Source organism: Tasmannia lanceolata, unplaced genomic scaffold, assembly GCF_043159265.1.
Source record: "Tasmannia lanceolata isolate RefF3 unplaced genomic scaffold, GAP_Taslan_0.1 ptg000003l, whole genome shotgun sequence".
Classification (NCBI taxonomy): Eukaryota; Viridiplantae; Streptophyta; class Magnoliopsida; order Canellales; family Winteraceae; genus Tasmannia; species Tasmannia lanceolata.
In genome coordinates, this window is record NW_027518680.1 from 11,699,212 (window position 1) to 11,716,529 (window position 17,318).

The following is a 17,318-nucleotide window of genomic DNA, read 5'->3' on the forward strand; positions in this document are numbered from 1 at the left end:
ACGTTTACTTACCAAATTAAAACTGTGAAATTGACGAATAATTCAACCTTTTCTCATATATTAACAAAAAATTATCGCGAGAAATTCAGAATGAAAACTGAACTCAAACACACATGTAATCCAGCAAACAAATGCACGAGTACATGAGCAACAAGTAAGAAGAAAATGTTTGTTTTCTTAATTTCACCAAACTCTTCTCAAACATTTTTCAAAATTTCCGCACATTTGCCTCACTGATATATTCCCTAATGTGGTTCTATCATTTATGATCTGGGTGCAATCTAAACCGTTGGATTTGCATGAATCATCACGACCTATTCAGCAATGTAGATTGTTTGAGGCTCGATATGGACCGTCCATTGTGTGGATCATTGTTCAAATATCAGATCCAACAGAGGGATCCTAAACATCTGACAACCCAAATGGATGGTTAAAAGAATATAAAAACTTTTATCAACTTTTACCATTTGCAGACACCACGTTTAGGATTGTCTAATCAAAAGGCAATTATTGACAATCTATGTGAAACCCAAGCGACAGAAAAGAGGGTCCCACTGTCTACATCAATTTGGCGGTTTTCCATGGGAATAGATATCCTAGGATAGTGTTCTCTGTCAAATCCAAGAGATCCATGGGGCTGTTTTCCATGGGAAAGGAGTCCTAAGTTAATATTCTCATCTATCAAATGTCAATGTTCAGATGCCCCATCAGTATGGCTAACTAAATTGAACAAATTCAGAGGAGATTTCTTTCTTTTCTTGTGTGTTTTGTTTGGGAAGAGGTGTGCAGGCCTGTTAGGAATGGAGGGTTTGGGAATCAAAAAAGTCTATAAGAGATTTTGTTAGGAAAATGGCTTTGGAGATTCGGTGAAGAAGAGGATCATCTCTGGGTTAGAGTTATTAGGTGCAAATTTGGTACTGGGCCGGGTCATTGGCAATCGGAAGATAAATTTAAAGCTCTGGGTTTGACAATTTGGAAGGATATTTTGAGATACAATCCCCAATTCATCCAAAGCATTAGGTTGAGTATATTCCGGGGATAGAATTCGGTTTTTGGCTTGATATATGGTGTTTTGATAATTCACTCCAGGTACTGTTGACTTTATTTGCAATAGCTTTGCCCAAGAATAGTTTTGTGAAAGAGAACATGGGAAGAGAAAATGGGAGTGTGGTGTAGAAGCCTATGTTTCGTAGGAATTTTTTTGAAAGAGGATTTGCATCTGTTGCCGGCTTGTTGCAATTGTTGACAGATGTTTATATTAGTCAGATTGGATCATACAAAAGGGTATGGATTTGGGATTCTTCAGGCGAATTCTCTGTCAAATCATTTTACCAAAATCTAGTGGTTTGTCCTGCATCCTCCAAGGTAGTTAGACTGTAGACATTCCAGGCCTCTCCTAGAGCGAGCATTTTCTCTTGGACGGCTTTGCTGTATAGAATCAAAACGGTGGACTTCTTGAGAGAGATAAAGATTCTTGTAGTAGACCATTGTTCATTATGTATAGAGGACAGGAATCAGTCGATCACTTGTTTATACATTGCAAAACCGCTAGGGCCGTTTGGGGCAAGCTATTATGCAGGTTCGGGATAGAATGGGTGTTCCCATCTAATCTCATGGATCTTTTCAAAGCATGATCTCACGTTCTATGGAAGAAAAAAGGAAGAATTCTTTGGAACATGTCCTTTGTAGCAACCTTGCGTGTTCTATGGAAAGAAAGGAACGCACGAGTTTTCAATGGGGTGTCAAAAAATCCATCATTTTTTCCTAAATGGTTGCAACAAAAAAATCCATCATTTCTCTCCAACGATATACTGGCTCTAACAATTTCATGGGTTACGATCCTTTCCTGCTTCATATTTGTATCGGCTTATGATCCTTGAGAAGGTTGGAGAGAAGTGTGTTCCAATGTAGAATCTAAGCAAAAGGTAGTTCAAGAATGGGAGCCTCCTCCGAGTTCCTTAAACTGAACTTTGATGGTTCTATTTTAGGAAATCCACATCCGGCGGGCATCGAAAGAGTTTTGAGAAATGGCCTTGGGGAGGTTATATGGGTCTATGCTGGTCCCATTGGAGTAACAGACGCCTTGGAAGCAACAGTTCAAACGGTCTACCAAGGTATTAAGCTAGTGGATCACTTATCATAGGATTCCTCAGTCGTGGAAGGAGACTCATTAAAAGTGATCCGATGGTTAAAAAAGATCACAAAATCATCCATTGAGATTCGACAGATATTTTGATGAAGTTTTTTTTTAAAAAAATCCTAGGATAAGCTGTTCGTGGGATTGGGTACCATAAATAATTCTATCCTAAATAAACCCCTGGAATTGGCACCTTTTTTGAACAAGTTATACCCAACACGGGCTGTTCTAGACATGAACGGAGGATAGCCTATCCAAGGATAAAACAAACCCTGGCTTGCCCAATCATTTCTCAAGATAAATGATTAACATTAATCTTAAAATGCACTCTAAATTAACCTTAAACAAATGTAATTCTAATTAACAATATAAATTACAAAATAAATAAAGTAAAATGGTTTAAAATACAAATAAAATTATCATAGTATAAATTTAGAATGTGTATTATGAAGTGAATACTAATTTAAGGCTAACCCTCTAGAGTGCATAATATTAAGCCCAACCCACACTTTGCATTAGTAGTTTGCATAAATATATTTCGATACACAATTTGCTGCTTGAGAAGACAAAGTTCATGAAATGGAGTCATTAGCTCAGCAACGAAATGTGCATAAATGGCTCCCAAAGTCTGATATAATATCCACTAGTCCTCCATACCCTCCAACCGCTGTGACCTGAAAGGCGAAAAAACAAAACAATCTTTCATATCAATGTATTTAATCAAAGGCATTAAGGAGTATGTTTCACTACCAACCATTCAATGACAGAAGCAGCAAACCGGAGCAATTCAGTTGTTAGTGTCAAACCGTAGATAAAATCAATTTTAAAAAGAAAAAGAAAGCTATTTCAAAAAAAGAAAAAAAGAAAAAAGAGCTATGAAGAACAAACATAATGTACGGCAAGGGCTATATGCCTATATATACATAAACTCAACTCAACTCAACCTTTGTCCCAAACATATATACATATATAATATATGAGGAAACAGTTCCTGTGCTGGAGCTCAGATAAGCTTATATGCGCTCGAGTGCAGGAAACATGGTGGGCCCACATTTTTGGGTGATCCTAAGCATTCATTTGAAAGGCCCCATCATGTATGGGGTGTGTACCAAAAATCAGCTACATTGGATCAACCTAACCCTTCTATCTGTGGGGTGAAAAAATGGGCAGATTTGTGGACAAACAGTATCTTTCCATTTTCTCACCCACAAATAGACACCCTAAGATGATCCAATGAAAATGTGAGCCCACCTTGTTTCCTGCACTCAAGCGCAGATAAGCTATCTGAGCTTGAGCGCAAGAACTGTTTACTCTCTCTCTCTCTCTCTCTCTCTCTATATATATATATATATATATATATATATATATGCTGCAATTACGTCAGCAGAGATTAATTCAGATGTTCCCTGGTCTCCTCTTGATGAACCATTGTATGCCCAAGATTAGATGTCTATCGGTCAGACATGGATATAATGTGTTAGAGACGGTGACGGCAACAAACTTGATAAATTGATTAAACACAACATCAAATTTAAATTATACACTTTTAAAAAAAATATTAAATTATACAATAAACCAAGCATATACTAGAATATATACAATGTCTCCAATGTTGACATGATAATAAACCAAGCATATGCAACAACAAATTTTCACAAGGCCATGAAAGCAGGTGTGCACATAAAACTTCAAATAAGAAATGGCACCTTGAGGCCTGGTTCTCAGTGTGCACCCTGGCTAGTTGTGTTTGATCATTGTACTTAAATGTAATTTTAGTTTCCAACTAATAATTCCCCTCATTCAAACCAGGGGCACCAATAACTTCAACCAAATCTTTGATATTGATACACATCACAGCTGTTCAAGACAGAATCTACGATCAGAATCAGACTAAGCACAAACAAAAATTTCCAATAAAGATATAGGGAGTTCTGGTCGTGGTTCGTGAATCGTCAAAAGAGATATAGGGTGCTCTAATTAATACACTAAATAATTAAAATGACAACATAATTAATTTAATAGTGGCAGCTTATCTTCAGGACCATCTCGGTTCTGGTTTTATATAAAATGCCTTACTCAAAAAAAAGCTTATCATAATAGGTGTCCTACTAGGCACCAAAGCAAATAGATAGCCAGATAATGCATCGATTAAACTCAAACTATAATGCAGAAGTTTAGGTTACTTCAACATCTTTTTGAATGGTAAGGCTATTTCAACATTTCAACTTACATCTATCACAATCAATGGAAATAAAAGCATAGTGAGAGATACTATCAGAAATCAATAGAAAAAGAACAAAAGGTAAACATGATCATTAATATGTATATCAAGAGATTTTATCAGAAATTGATAGAAAAGAGCAGCTTGGACTACTAAGAGATCATCAGAGCAAGCTATTTTATGTATATAGACATGAGCATTAAATTATCAGCACATGAAACTTAAATATTATGTTGTTATTGGAGCATCTATCAACATAAAAAAATTGTCAAAAACCAACCACACACACACACACACACACACACACACATATATATATATATATATATATATATATATATATATATATATATATATATATATAGAGAGAGAGAGAGAGAGAGAGAGAGAGAAGAGTTCCTACACCCTAGTGGAGATAGCTTATCTACACCCTACGCTTAAAATACAGAGGGGGCCACATTGTTTGGTTGATCCAAAGCATTCATTGGGGATGGGCCCTCACATAGATAGGGTGTGCCCAAAAAATCAGCTCCACAAGATCATCCCAACTCTACAATTTGTGGATGATCCTACGGAGCTGATTTTTTGGGCACACCCTATCTATGTGAGGGCCCATCAAATGAATGCTTTGGATCCCCCAAACAATGCGGCCCTCACTGTATTTTAAGCTAGCGTGTAGATAAGTTGTCTACACTAGTGTGTAGGAACTCTTTTCTCATATATATATATATATATATATATATATATGTGTGTGTGTGTGTGTGTGTGTGTGCACGTAAGTTACCTGCACATGTGTGCACGTAAGTTATCTACACGTAAGTTCCTACAAATGCGTGCACTTAAGTTACCTGCACACGAGTGCAGAAACAGGGTGGGGGCCACATTTTTGTGGGGATCAAAACCATTCACTTGCAAGGCCCTTCCATGGATAAGGTGTGGCCCAAAAATCATCCACATTGGATCATCCTAACCCAATCAAAGGTGGGGGGAGGGGGGAGGAATGAACAGACATTGTATGTCCATGTTTCTGCCCATTTTTCCCCTCCACAAACGGCAGCGTTAGGATGATCCAATTGGGCTGATTTTTGGGCCACACCCTATCCATGGAAGGGCCTTCGAAGTGAATGCTTTGGACCCCCAAAACATGTGGGCCCCCACCCTGTTTCTGCACCGTGTGCAGGAACCCTTTACTCTATATGTATATATATTTGAATTGCTAGCTTCCATCGCAAAAGACTTTTTGCGGCTGGTCTGTCGCACGTCAGACCAGCCACCTCGTGAATGGAGACAAAAGCTGTTGTCTTCATTCACGAGGTGGCTGGTCTGAAGTGCGATAGACCGGTCGCGAAATGCCTTTTGCAATGGAAGCTAGCAATTCCCATATATATATATATATATATATATATATATATATAGAGTAAAGGGTTCTTGCGCTCGAGTGCAAAAAATGGGTGGGGCCACATTGTTGGAGGGATCCAAAGCATTTATTTGTGGGACCCTTGCATGAATAGGGTGTCCGCCAAAAATCAGCTCCATTGGATCACCATAGGGTGTCCATTTGTGGGGTGGAAAAATGGGCAGATTAGTGGACAAACAGTATCTGTCCATTTTGAACCCTACAAATGGAGACCCTATGGTGATCCAATGAAGCTGATTTTTGGTACACACCCCATCCATGATGGGGGCTTTCAAATGAATGCTTAGGATCCCCCCCCAACAATGTGGCACCACGCATGTTTCCAGCACTCGAGCGCAGATAAGCGCGCACGCACACACATATATACAGAAACCTTTTCCCTATATATATATATGAGAGAGAGAGAGAGAGAGAGAGAGTACTTTCTTATCCTTCCATAATTCATTTATGGCATAGATTCAGATTTTTTACCAAATTATAATAAAATGCTTGGCAACCAAAAGAAGATGGAAAGAGAACATACACCAGATGGATGTAGGGAGACAGAAAATGCTGATTGAGGAGCACATTGTATTTGTGATAGAACCATCCCATTAATGTTGAAACGCCTTAGCACGGGTTCCGCTCCAACAGCTAGAATCTGAATAAAAGTTTAAAACGCATGCTTAGAACATGATCAAAACAATTTAGTTTTATTATTACACACTTCAGTAGATCCTGAATTTTAAGAAAACATATATTGTGATCTGGAGTCGGTCCTGAATTTTAAGAAAAATATACCGTGATTTGGAGATGATTCCCCAAAATAATGGCCGCTGCTTATTCCAATTATATTTTCTAAAAACATTTCAGACTTCAAAATGGATTCAAGAGGTGATTTATATGTAAAAAAAGGCGATCTGCAAAGCTCCCTCCCTAGGTCGACGAAAGCCCTAGGGAGGGAGGCTCTCTCTCTCTCTCTCTCTCTCTCTCTCTCTCTCTCTCTCTCTCTCTCTCTCTCTCTCTCGTCTGCTCTTCCTCTGTTTTTTGAGCCTCGCCCTCTCTTTCTTGTCTCTCCCCATTGCTAGCTCTCTCTTATCTCCCTCTCTCCCTCTTTATTTTTTGAGTCTCGCCCTTTCTTTCTTGCCTCTCCCCATTGCTGGCAAAAGATGAGTCGTGGAGGCCAGACCTGGAACCGTGGAGGCCAGATCTGGAGTATGGCTTTTCCGTGGTGGCTAGATCTGGGGCCGTGGAGGCTAGATCTGGAGCCGTGGAGGCCGAGAAGCAGGATCTAGAGCCAAGGAAAAATGCGGAGGTTGTCAGAGGTTGTGAATGGCCGTGGGTTGCTGGATTCGGAGCCGTGGAAGGCCGGCTATAGGCGGAGAGATCTTATTTTTTTCAGGCAGTGGATTACCGGATTTGGAGGCCGTGGAGGATCTGGGAGGCTGTGGATTGCCGGTTAGCAATAGGGCTGATGGGTTTGGCGATAGGAAGCTGTGGTTTCCGGAATCAAGATCATGGGTGATGGCTTGAGGATGGGCATGGTGGCCAGTGGCAAAGGAGGTTGCAGGATCTTGATGAAGGTGGTGATGGCTGAGACTCCCCCGGCGGAGATGATTTTTGTGGAGGAAACGGAGGTGAGACTGGAGGAGGTGACCGCGGTGATTGGTGGTGGTGCGAGGTGGAGGTCGCCGAAGTTCCGACGATGTTGTTCGGTGGTTGGCTATACACGGTGAGGGCGCATGATAGCTATGGGCTTTTGAGCAGGATTTTTGAAAATCAGATTCGGAATGTGGTGGAGAAGTCTGTGTGACATGGCAGGTCATGATCTCGACTTGGAGGCCCCCACAATATGGCTTTTTTTTTATTCGATACATTTAGGGCTATTGGGTAATGTAAGGGTAATGGGTTTTCTTTTGGGCCAAAGAGAATGCTCATGGGTAATTCATACTGTGTAAATCTGACGGGACTATTGGTCCCCATTGTAAATTTTGCTAGTATGAATATATTTGTCAATTTTCAAAAAAAAAAAAAAAGGTGATTTATATGCAAATCATTTATCGTGTATACTAAACCTTGTCCTGACAAAATAAAGAAGCGTTGTTGAGGACACTTGGCCACCTACTCGAATAGTTACAAGAATAAAGATATATCCTAAAACCCATTGAAATGGTCTCGAGCATGTGTGTCATTAAGTATCGTGGACAAGTAATCCCTGGACAAGGAACAAGTAATTGCATGGAACAAGTAATCGTTGGACAAGGAACAACTGAATATACCATACTTGATGTCCTAACATACCTGGCTCACTTGAGCTCAAAACATCCCTAATCACTAAGGTGACTAATCAACACTGCACGCATAATGCAAATCTCATTCTGAACGACGAACATTCAGGGCAGTCAGGCCATGCAAGTAACAAACCTAGCCTATCAACATTGCATAACATATTATAAACCATACTTGATGCCCTAACAAACCCGGCTCACTTGAACTCAACACATCATTAATCCCCTAAGGCAACTAATCAACACTGCACACATAATGTGAATCTCATCCTGAACGACAAACATTCCGGGGAATCACACCATGCAAGTAACAAACCCAGTATATCAGCATAGCATAACATATTATCATTATCCTAATTATTTTACCATTCATTCAATTAGAACTATTGTAGCATGCAACTTGATAAGTGAATGAATAAAAAAATATTCACTTGTATACATCATATTAATGAAAAAAATATATAAATGCCAATATCAACTGATACTTAGATACTTGTGCAGGTCCAATGTACCGTGTCCGACATGCTACGGCACCGATACTCGTACTTGGATACTTCATGGATATTCTTGCTAGTCAAATTGAAACATATGCCACTCTCTTTGAATTCACTATAATGCTTTTTCTAGTGTTACAAATTTGCAATTATAATTTTGAACATTTGAGTTGTAGATGCTATTTTAAGTATACTATTAGTTCAATCTTCTGAGTTAAATTTAGCTAAGTTTTATAAATTTTATTTACAAATAACGTGTGCCTTGTGTCTTATCTCATGGTATGAGGCACGTGTTTGTAACTTTGTATTTGTCTTGGAATTTGGAAAATAAAGATTCAAATCTCCGTTCTTGTGTTAGTGTCCATATCCGCATATGGGTATCATAGAAAAATGCTTAAAAGGCCACACCGCAGTCTAACAACTTCATCAGTTCCAATCTATGATTTTAAAGGCAGTTTGTTTCCACATAGAACAATAAATGTGGAAGGTTTTGAGAGAGCAAAAAAAGAATACTATGTTCTCTATTCTCACACTAAGTACCAAGCATAAATACAATACAATAGAAAAATAAGAGAAATAAGAGAAAAAGTAAGCTAGAATGATTTAAGTGCCTTATCCGAAGACAAAAATCACTCCTCCTCCAAGGGTAGACTGTAATTACAAATGCTACGACAAAAATCATTCCCCCTCCAACGGTAGTCTGTAATTACAAATGCTATTCCTATCAACTTCAGAAAAGCAAGTGCTTCCTATCACAAGGTTACTCTCTAGTAAGAATTCCAAGTTCTATTTCCCATATTAGCGGGATGAGGTTGCACCTAAGAATATCAAATGAAAGAAAATGCACCAAAAATATGCTTAGAACTTAAAAGCCAAAGCGAGAGCGTCGACATGAGGAATGGTAAGTTTTCAGCAGTTCAAGACTGGGAGGAATCTAGTGATGCAAACAATAAACATGTATATATAGGGATTTGCTAGGCCATTTTGCGGAAAGCAATTTCGCGGCTGGCTTTTGCATGAGTGAACAGCCACTCGGGCTCACTTTCCAGCAGATTTTGTCTCAGAGGCTTAATTCATCTGAGGTGGCTGTTCTCTGGTGCAAAAGTCTGCCGCGAAATGGCCTAGCAAATCCCATATATATAATACTTTCATATCGATAAAATATGTGCATTTTCCAAGAACAAGCAAATCGATCGAAGCATAAAAAAGTGGAATTTTCCATTCGGTCAATTTGAGACATCAGTGAGCAACCAAGCATCAAAAGGACGAAAAAAATGAACAGAGGTATAAATCGTATAGCTGTTTACCATCACAATTTTATGTTATATTAAATATAATTTAGAATTTGATATTACATGCAAGGTTTTAAATTTGGTTTCATCAGTTTCAATCAGTCGCCAGCACAAATATATACTTAGTTAGACACCATTACATGAGCAAGACAATCATCCTTAATGGCTTAAAAACATTGAAAACCGAGCGACATGCACTGTCGCACATAATTGATAATTTAGTATATACCAAATTTCAAATATAATTCATATAAATATTTATACATAATACACGCACCACATTTCGAATGCAATTTATATAAATATAATTATGTAATACATACTGATATAGTATACCACTGTTACACTTAAGATTTTAAATTATGCATTTCGATTTCGGTTCCGATAGGATGGAAAAGGAAACATTACAGTCGTTTCGTATCGATTTCGGTCGAAATTTGAAGCCATGATTACACGTTCTAAGCATATATATTTGGCAATTCAAAAATGTTCCAAATATTAGAAAAAATATAATGCCTAAGTTACAGTAATTTATATAGTGCAACCATGTAATGTATAGTAGGCTAGATAGATATTATAGCAGTGTATAAAAATGTTGTATAAACTACAAAGATCTGTCAACATAGGTTGGCTAGAGAGGGTGCTCTGAGAAGGGGGGTGGGGGGAGCTTTTCAATTTCCTTCCCCTGTGACAGTTATTTTTTTCAGATCATTTTTCTTCTTCTCTCTCATTGTATATCTCTCTCTTCTCTTGTATAGACCGCCTTACTCCTTTTCTTTAAATGAATTTATACGATTAAAAAAAAAGGAACTGTCAATATTAATAGGGGAGTGATAAATCGACCCCCACATATCTCAAATCGACCCCCTATGTCTCTTTCTCTCTCTCTTCTCTCACACTCTAACCCAGAGGAGAGAGAAAGAGACATAGGTGGTTGATTTAAGATATTTGGGGGTCGATTTATCACTGCCCTATTAATAAGAGCAATTGCATTTTTGGGAGGAACGGGGTCATGTTGCGAACGGGTCATGTTTCCAACCTGCAGAGAATAATTATCTCTGCAAAAATTTGCTTCCAACTTGCAGATCCAGAGCATCAAAATGAGTGTGCCACCCTAAGTGTCCAGATCCAGCTTCTAATGTTCAAATGATAGCTAGGTTTAGTTCAACAAAGAAGAGATTGGTGTATAATTGAAGTCTACACCTGCAACAAGTTGAAAAACAAACACTTCAAATGGGATGTCATTTCCAACAAAACAATAAATAAAAATTAGGCAAGATATCAAATTGGAGTGATGTTAATTTTCTGAAATTTAAAATTATACATTGGGGTCCAACTTGATCATATTAAGAAGTAAACATTACTTTCAAACTGGACTAAGTAGATAATTTTCAAGAATGAAAACGTATTAGATATATAAAACTTACTTGATTATCATCAAACAATATGTCTTGATTTGGGGAATGAGTGTTAATTCTCAAAACGCACTCACAAGCAGGAAGACTCCAAACCGACAAACTCCTGCCACTGCCACAAGCCTGTAAAATGAAAATACATAACCCATAGATCATAATCTAGGGAAAACAACTAAACAATTACCAAAACCAGACAAAACAACAGGTACAAGATTCCATGGCAAAGCACATTTTTTCTTAAAAATGGATATCATTAAAAAGACCCATAAATATAATGATAACAAAAATATTTGTGTCACAAAGGACTAACTATCTAATAGAATAAAAGACCCATACATATGATGATAACAAAAAACCCATACGGGTGTGGCTCTTTGGCTTAAAATCATGGGTATGCTCCCCATTGACGAGAGTTCGAATTCCTCCAGGCTTACCCGATGCGTGTGGTTTACAGGTGATTTCGCGCATCCGTAGGGAATAGCCCCGCCCTAATGAATACCCTATGTCGTGTGTGTATGTGTGTGTGTGTGTGTGTGAGGAATGATAGATGCAAGGGCCATGGAATACATCCACGTCATTAAGAGCAACCGAATTCAGTTTCTCAACCGAATTTAAAAATGACGTGGATCTATTCAAGGGCCCTTCTCCAGCCCTTGCATAAAGAGGGCCCTTGCGTCTATCACTCCTCAAACCACTCTCTCTCTCTCTCTCTCTCTCTCTCTCTCTCTATATATATATATATATATATATATATATATATATATATATATATATATATATATAATGATAACACGATGGATGAGAGTTCCCTTAGGTACCTAGCATATAAAATTCTTAAAATAGAACATGGATGAATCTTCCACTCACGAAACAGATGATGCAAAGAAACCTTTGACTAGAGTTTTTCCACGAATGCTATAAAATAAGATGTAGATACAAGAGAACCCTCGGCGAACACCTCTAGCAAGGAGGTTCCCCATCCGAAGATCCTTCACAAGCATAAAGAAAAGAAAAAAAAAGGGGCGGCCCAGTGCACGAGGCTCCCGCCATTGCGGGGTCTGGGGAGGGCTAGATGTACGCAGCCTTACCCCTGCTTTGAAGAGAGGCTGTTTCCATGACTCAAACCCATGACCACCACGTCACAAGTACAAAGAAGGGAGTAAAAAAATGAAAAAAGGTAATGAGAATTAAATTGAGGCATGTTTAATAGTATTTTTGAATAATAAGGGCTAAATAAACATCAAGAACATGAAATTGAGAGGAGGAAGAAGATACAGAAGCTGAACCCATATAGGTGATCAGGACTGAGGAACCACCACCCATGATGGGAGGTGAGGATACATCACCCATGTCATGACCATTCCGGATGAACACAAGGAAGAAAGTAAGAGGATAATTACTTGTGGTAACAGATATATGGCAAGTAGCACCCGAGTCAAACAAAAAGTAACACCCGAGTCAATCAGCCATGAAGCTTCAGAACACGTGATGAGAGAAGGATCTCCCATATGAGTAAGAGCCATAGGGGAATATGTTTGGTATTGTGGATTTGAACGCTGATGGCAATCTGCGGCAGAGTCGTGGGAAAAACCACAAATCTGGCAACTTAAAGAAAAAAAAAAAAAAAAAAGGTTCCCAGCACGATGGGAAGTAGTGGAACCCAGCACATGAGGATAGAATTGAGGTTGACCATGATAAGCCACTTGAATACGGGAAAGTCCATGTTGAGAGCCTAAGCCACCTTGCCCCAGACAAGCAATAAAATTCCCATATCTAGGTCTAGAATGGTAGTCCATGTTGAGAGCCTGATAGCATATTTCAAAACTCTGTGTCATTGTGGACTCCCCCAAATCGAATCACTTTTTACCTTGGCCGGCTTCTTGTCCAAGTCCCCGTTTTGCCCTACAAACACAATCAAAACTCCTTTGACTCGCCCGAGTTATGATCGGTCAACCGAGCACTCAGCCGCATCAGCCAAGTACTCAACTGTGTCGTACCGAGTCAACTACGATTTTCTTTGGCCATGTTTTGACCCGCATCCAGTATTGATATTATTTATAGTCTTGACCACTGCCATGGCTTGGCCTCTTCCACATCCACAAGTAGAAACCTCAAAAGTATTTGTGTGGGAAGTTTGCGTCATGGGAGGCTTGATAAAAGCCTAACTTACTTAAAGAAGTCCATCATGTTGTAGAAGGAACAGATGAAGTTCAGAGACGGTAAGAAACACAAAATCGGTGAGAAAGGACGTGTTGAACATAACCCACTCATCACCAATGCTTGTGAGGATAATGAACCTTTTTTCATCTAATGGCTGATGCATGGCCGCAAACTGATCAAATATTTCCTAGAGCTTATTCAGAAACTCAGAGATAGCAAGATTTGATTTCTTACAATTCTAAAGCCCCATTCACTTATATAATGAGAGCTTTAGATTATTGGGGATACGATTCATGCAAAGCCTTCAAGTGTACTCCCGAAGTCATGATGATGACAAAAATTTGAAAAGAACATTTGGAGTCAGAGTTCGGCTAGGCTAAAATAAGTTGATCCTTAATTATCCAACACTCATGCTCTAGGTACTCCTCCCAAAAGATAGATTTCTCCTCTCCAGTGGTGGAATCACCACCCTCCTAAACATACTCTGTGGGACCAAGAACTAAGCCTTTATGATAGAAAAAATGCCTTATGCCCAGCCAATAGGACCTATTTGACCCTTCCAAAGGAGAACGTTTTCATTTGATAGCCTACAGGTGACCAACTCAACAAAGCCTTTGTCCCAAACTAGTTGGGGTCAGCTAAAAGAATACTTAAGAAAAATTTCATGAAGAAGATGAAAGGAATCTACCTGGCTCTAATCCTGGCTCTAGTTGGGTTCTTCTACTATTCCCAACTGGAGCCAGGATTAGAGCCGGGTAGATTCCCAGCTGGTGCATGTATATACTTTTACCAATCAAAAAAAGGAAAAAGGAGAATTCCTAAATAGGTTTGTGGGTTTGTTCTCTCAAAAAGTTAGTTGTGTTAGGATAGGGTGTTTTTCAGGAAAAAACAATGGAGGAGAGACCTTATGATATCTACAATTAATAAGATACTGAGATGTAAGTGGGTAATAGTGTTTAAATTTATGTTCAATTATGTAATTGTGATATTTTGAACTACATCTACATTCTGGAAAAGAAAATCTACAAGCATTGGTGACTTCAACGGGGGGCTAGATGAGCCATTGTAATGATGAGCCAATGTGGAAGCCATAGGAAATTCCAAAGTGACAACAAGAATGGCTCCCTGATACAACCATAAATACCTGTAAGCCTAGATTTGGGCTGCCAAACCCATAGAATAATCTCTAAGCAATATCCCTATCCACACCCAAAGAGCCAAGATTTAAAACAAAACAAAAAAACAAATAACTGCATTCCACTTTAAAAGCTTCAAAAAAGGGTGGAGCAGTTCATCGGTTCATCCTTCATCATTGTTCTCATGATTTTTAATACTAGTAGACTAGCTTCAAAGGTTTACAACGAGAACATCCATAAATTCAATTGAAGATCAGATGTTGTCCCATTATAGCTCAATACAACAGTCCATGCAAAATGGTATAGAAATTTTTATTTTTATTTTTTTTTTAAAAAAAAGGCCCAACAATTGTAAAAGACTGGCACATGATTTTTACTCAAATAAAACCTAGCAATATAAGTCACTCGCCATACCTCACTGCATTCCCGGTGGCTTTCAAGGTATTCAAAAGTGATGAGGTGCATAAACATTATGCTTCTCAAAGGAGCCAACCCTCCATAAGTTATCCTAGTAACTTTGAGGCATCGCAATGTGATTAAGCACAAAAGTACTACGCTCATAGATACCCAAACAAATCCGCTGGAGAAATACAATAAGATCCCTCGCACATATGTGCAATGCCATCCTATTGAAACAAGTGCTTTCTACTATGTTTGACATTGCTATGACACAATCACGCATAAGATAATCCTACTTCCCAACTGACATACATAGCTACCGCGATATGCATAATAGCTTTCATAATAAAAATCACAATTGCATTGATGACAAGGATGATCCCACAAGAGTCAGCAACCCTGTTTCGATAGTTGGCAACCCACTATGCAACAACCACGAGAGGCCAATTTACATAGACTTGCTCAAAGATCCATTTATTTCCCTATCTGTATGGTGTGCCCAATCCATAAAAACTAGGGGTGCAACTCAGGTCGATTTTTTGGAATTCAGGTTGACCTTTTACCAATAAATCGGGTCCGGTTCAGGTTGATTCCAATTCATTTTTAGCAAGAGCTCAACCCGACCCAAGTTGCACCCCTGATAAAAATCCCACAAGAAAGTGGGAAATGCCAACCAAACTAACATGGGCAAGACCAGCACAGACAATTTTGCTTAGTAGCAAAAGTAGACAGATGAAATAGCAGGACATAGGACACCTGGTGACCAAGATAATAGCGGCATGGTTGTGCCAGAAACCCAAGGATCCACCCAACCTCCCGCTCTGTGGTGTGGTGGCAGGTCTGCTAGGGGATTGGCTCAACTGAAACATGAGAAAGTCCCCAAACCACATGAGTTGTGCAACAGCTGAACATGGAGGTAGGGGGAAAGCAAGGGTACCAAGCTCGAGCAGAAGAGGTAGCTCTCAGGTGGGAGAAATTGTGCCATGCTAACAAGACACTTTGCCTACCAATCCATCACCCACACCATAAATCAAAACAATGCTTCTCCATTTGCCACATTTACTCGACACAAACACTAAGCATCTGGGGGAGTTTTATTAGATAATGGAGCACAAGACTCAAAAACCCAAAACGGCAAAACCAAGGCTGTCTAGCAAGTAAAAAATACAGTTCAATTTAATCGATAACTCAATAGCAAGAGATTCCAAACGAATATCCCAACTTCATTAATTAGGCTTCAAAAAATGAGATTTTATATTTAGAGTATATCCAGTCCGAATTAATTTCAGATGCATCTGGGTCTATCTCATGACACATAACCGAATAGCAACAATTTGTAGAAAATTAACAAAGAACAAACCGCATGCACTTAGATTCATGTCAATTAGAGCCGAAATCAGCAGAGGTGTCAATAGTAAGAGGAAAAGCACTTCCTATCAACAATGAAAAAAAAAAACATAATAGCCAAGAAAATCAAATACAAATGCCATGGGTCTATGGCAGAATCTCTTACCAACCAGCTTTCACTTGGATCTACAGCAATGCAACTGACCCATGAGATGGATTCTTTTGACCGATGGCTATTTTCTGGATCTATAACTTGGATGCATTTTCCACTTCTGCAATCTACCAATGTGACAAAAATGAACAGCCAAAAGCAAGAAGTAAATATGAAAAAACAATTTCACATGTTCACCAAATTTGAAGCACCACTCGTGGCTAAATGATGCAAGTAAATCTAATAATAATCCACCAAAAGTAGAGAACTCACTTAACAATTGACCTCACTATCAATCATCATAAATTAATATAACTGAATTGGATAATTTTCATAACGTATGGAGGCCTAGAGACCTCACAATGGATGTTAGCATCAATGTTCAGGACATGTCCCGGACATCGTGAAAATATTTGCAAAATGATTTCTGGTGTTCCCATCGATCCATGAAGATATCAGTTGTTTTATTTTTATTTTTATTTTTATTTGTAACATATCAATTGTTAATGCCACTGCATCGGTACCGTTCAAAAATAAGTTCCACTGCATCAGTCCATCTAGGATGAAAAGAAATCGTCCTCCAGTTTGCATCTTCAACTGCCAACAACTTAGCGTAGTCTAACTTGCGTACATCATCTTTTGAAAACCGCATGCCTTTGAGTAGGTGTGTTCACCCATGTTTCACCCCTCAATTCATCACAACAACCATCTTCGAGAAAGTACAATTATTGATATTGTGAATCGATTTTGAATTTTCCTTCAAGCTTTACTTTGTCATCCAACAATATAAAGCCAATTCTCTTGTTTACTTTTCTGTTGAAGCTCAAATTTTGCGAAACTGATTTACCAATTTCCATGATTGGATCAAACTCTTGTACGCTC

The 17,318-nt window shown here is 38.7% G+C and overlaps 1 protein-coding gene across 1 annotated transcript in view; it reads right to left on the reverse strand.

Annotated features, from left to right (window-relative positions):
* Window positions 1-2,532: 2,532 nt before the first annotated feature.
* Window positions 2,533-17,318, reverse strand: part of DWA1 (DWD (DDB1-binding WD40 protein) hypersensitive to ABA 1) — a 59,031-nt gene continuing 44,245 nt past the window's right edge. The window contains exons 10-13 of the mRNA XM_077360504.1: window positions 16,452-16,564; window positions 11,256-11,366; window positions 6,299-6,415; window positions 2,533-2,811 (exon numbers count right to left, since the gene is read on the reverse strand). Coding sequence (XP_077216619.1) covers window positions 2,731-2,811; window positions 6,299-6,415; window positions 11,256-11,366; window positions 16,452-16,564 — 422 coding nt within the window. The 3' untranslated portion in view covers window positions 2,533-2,730. The remainder of the gene's footprint in view (window positions 2,812-6,298; window positions 6,416-11,255; window positions 11,367-16,451; window positions 16,565-17,318) is intronic.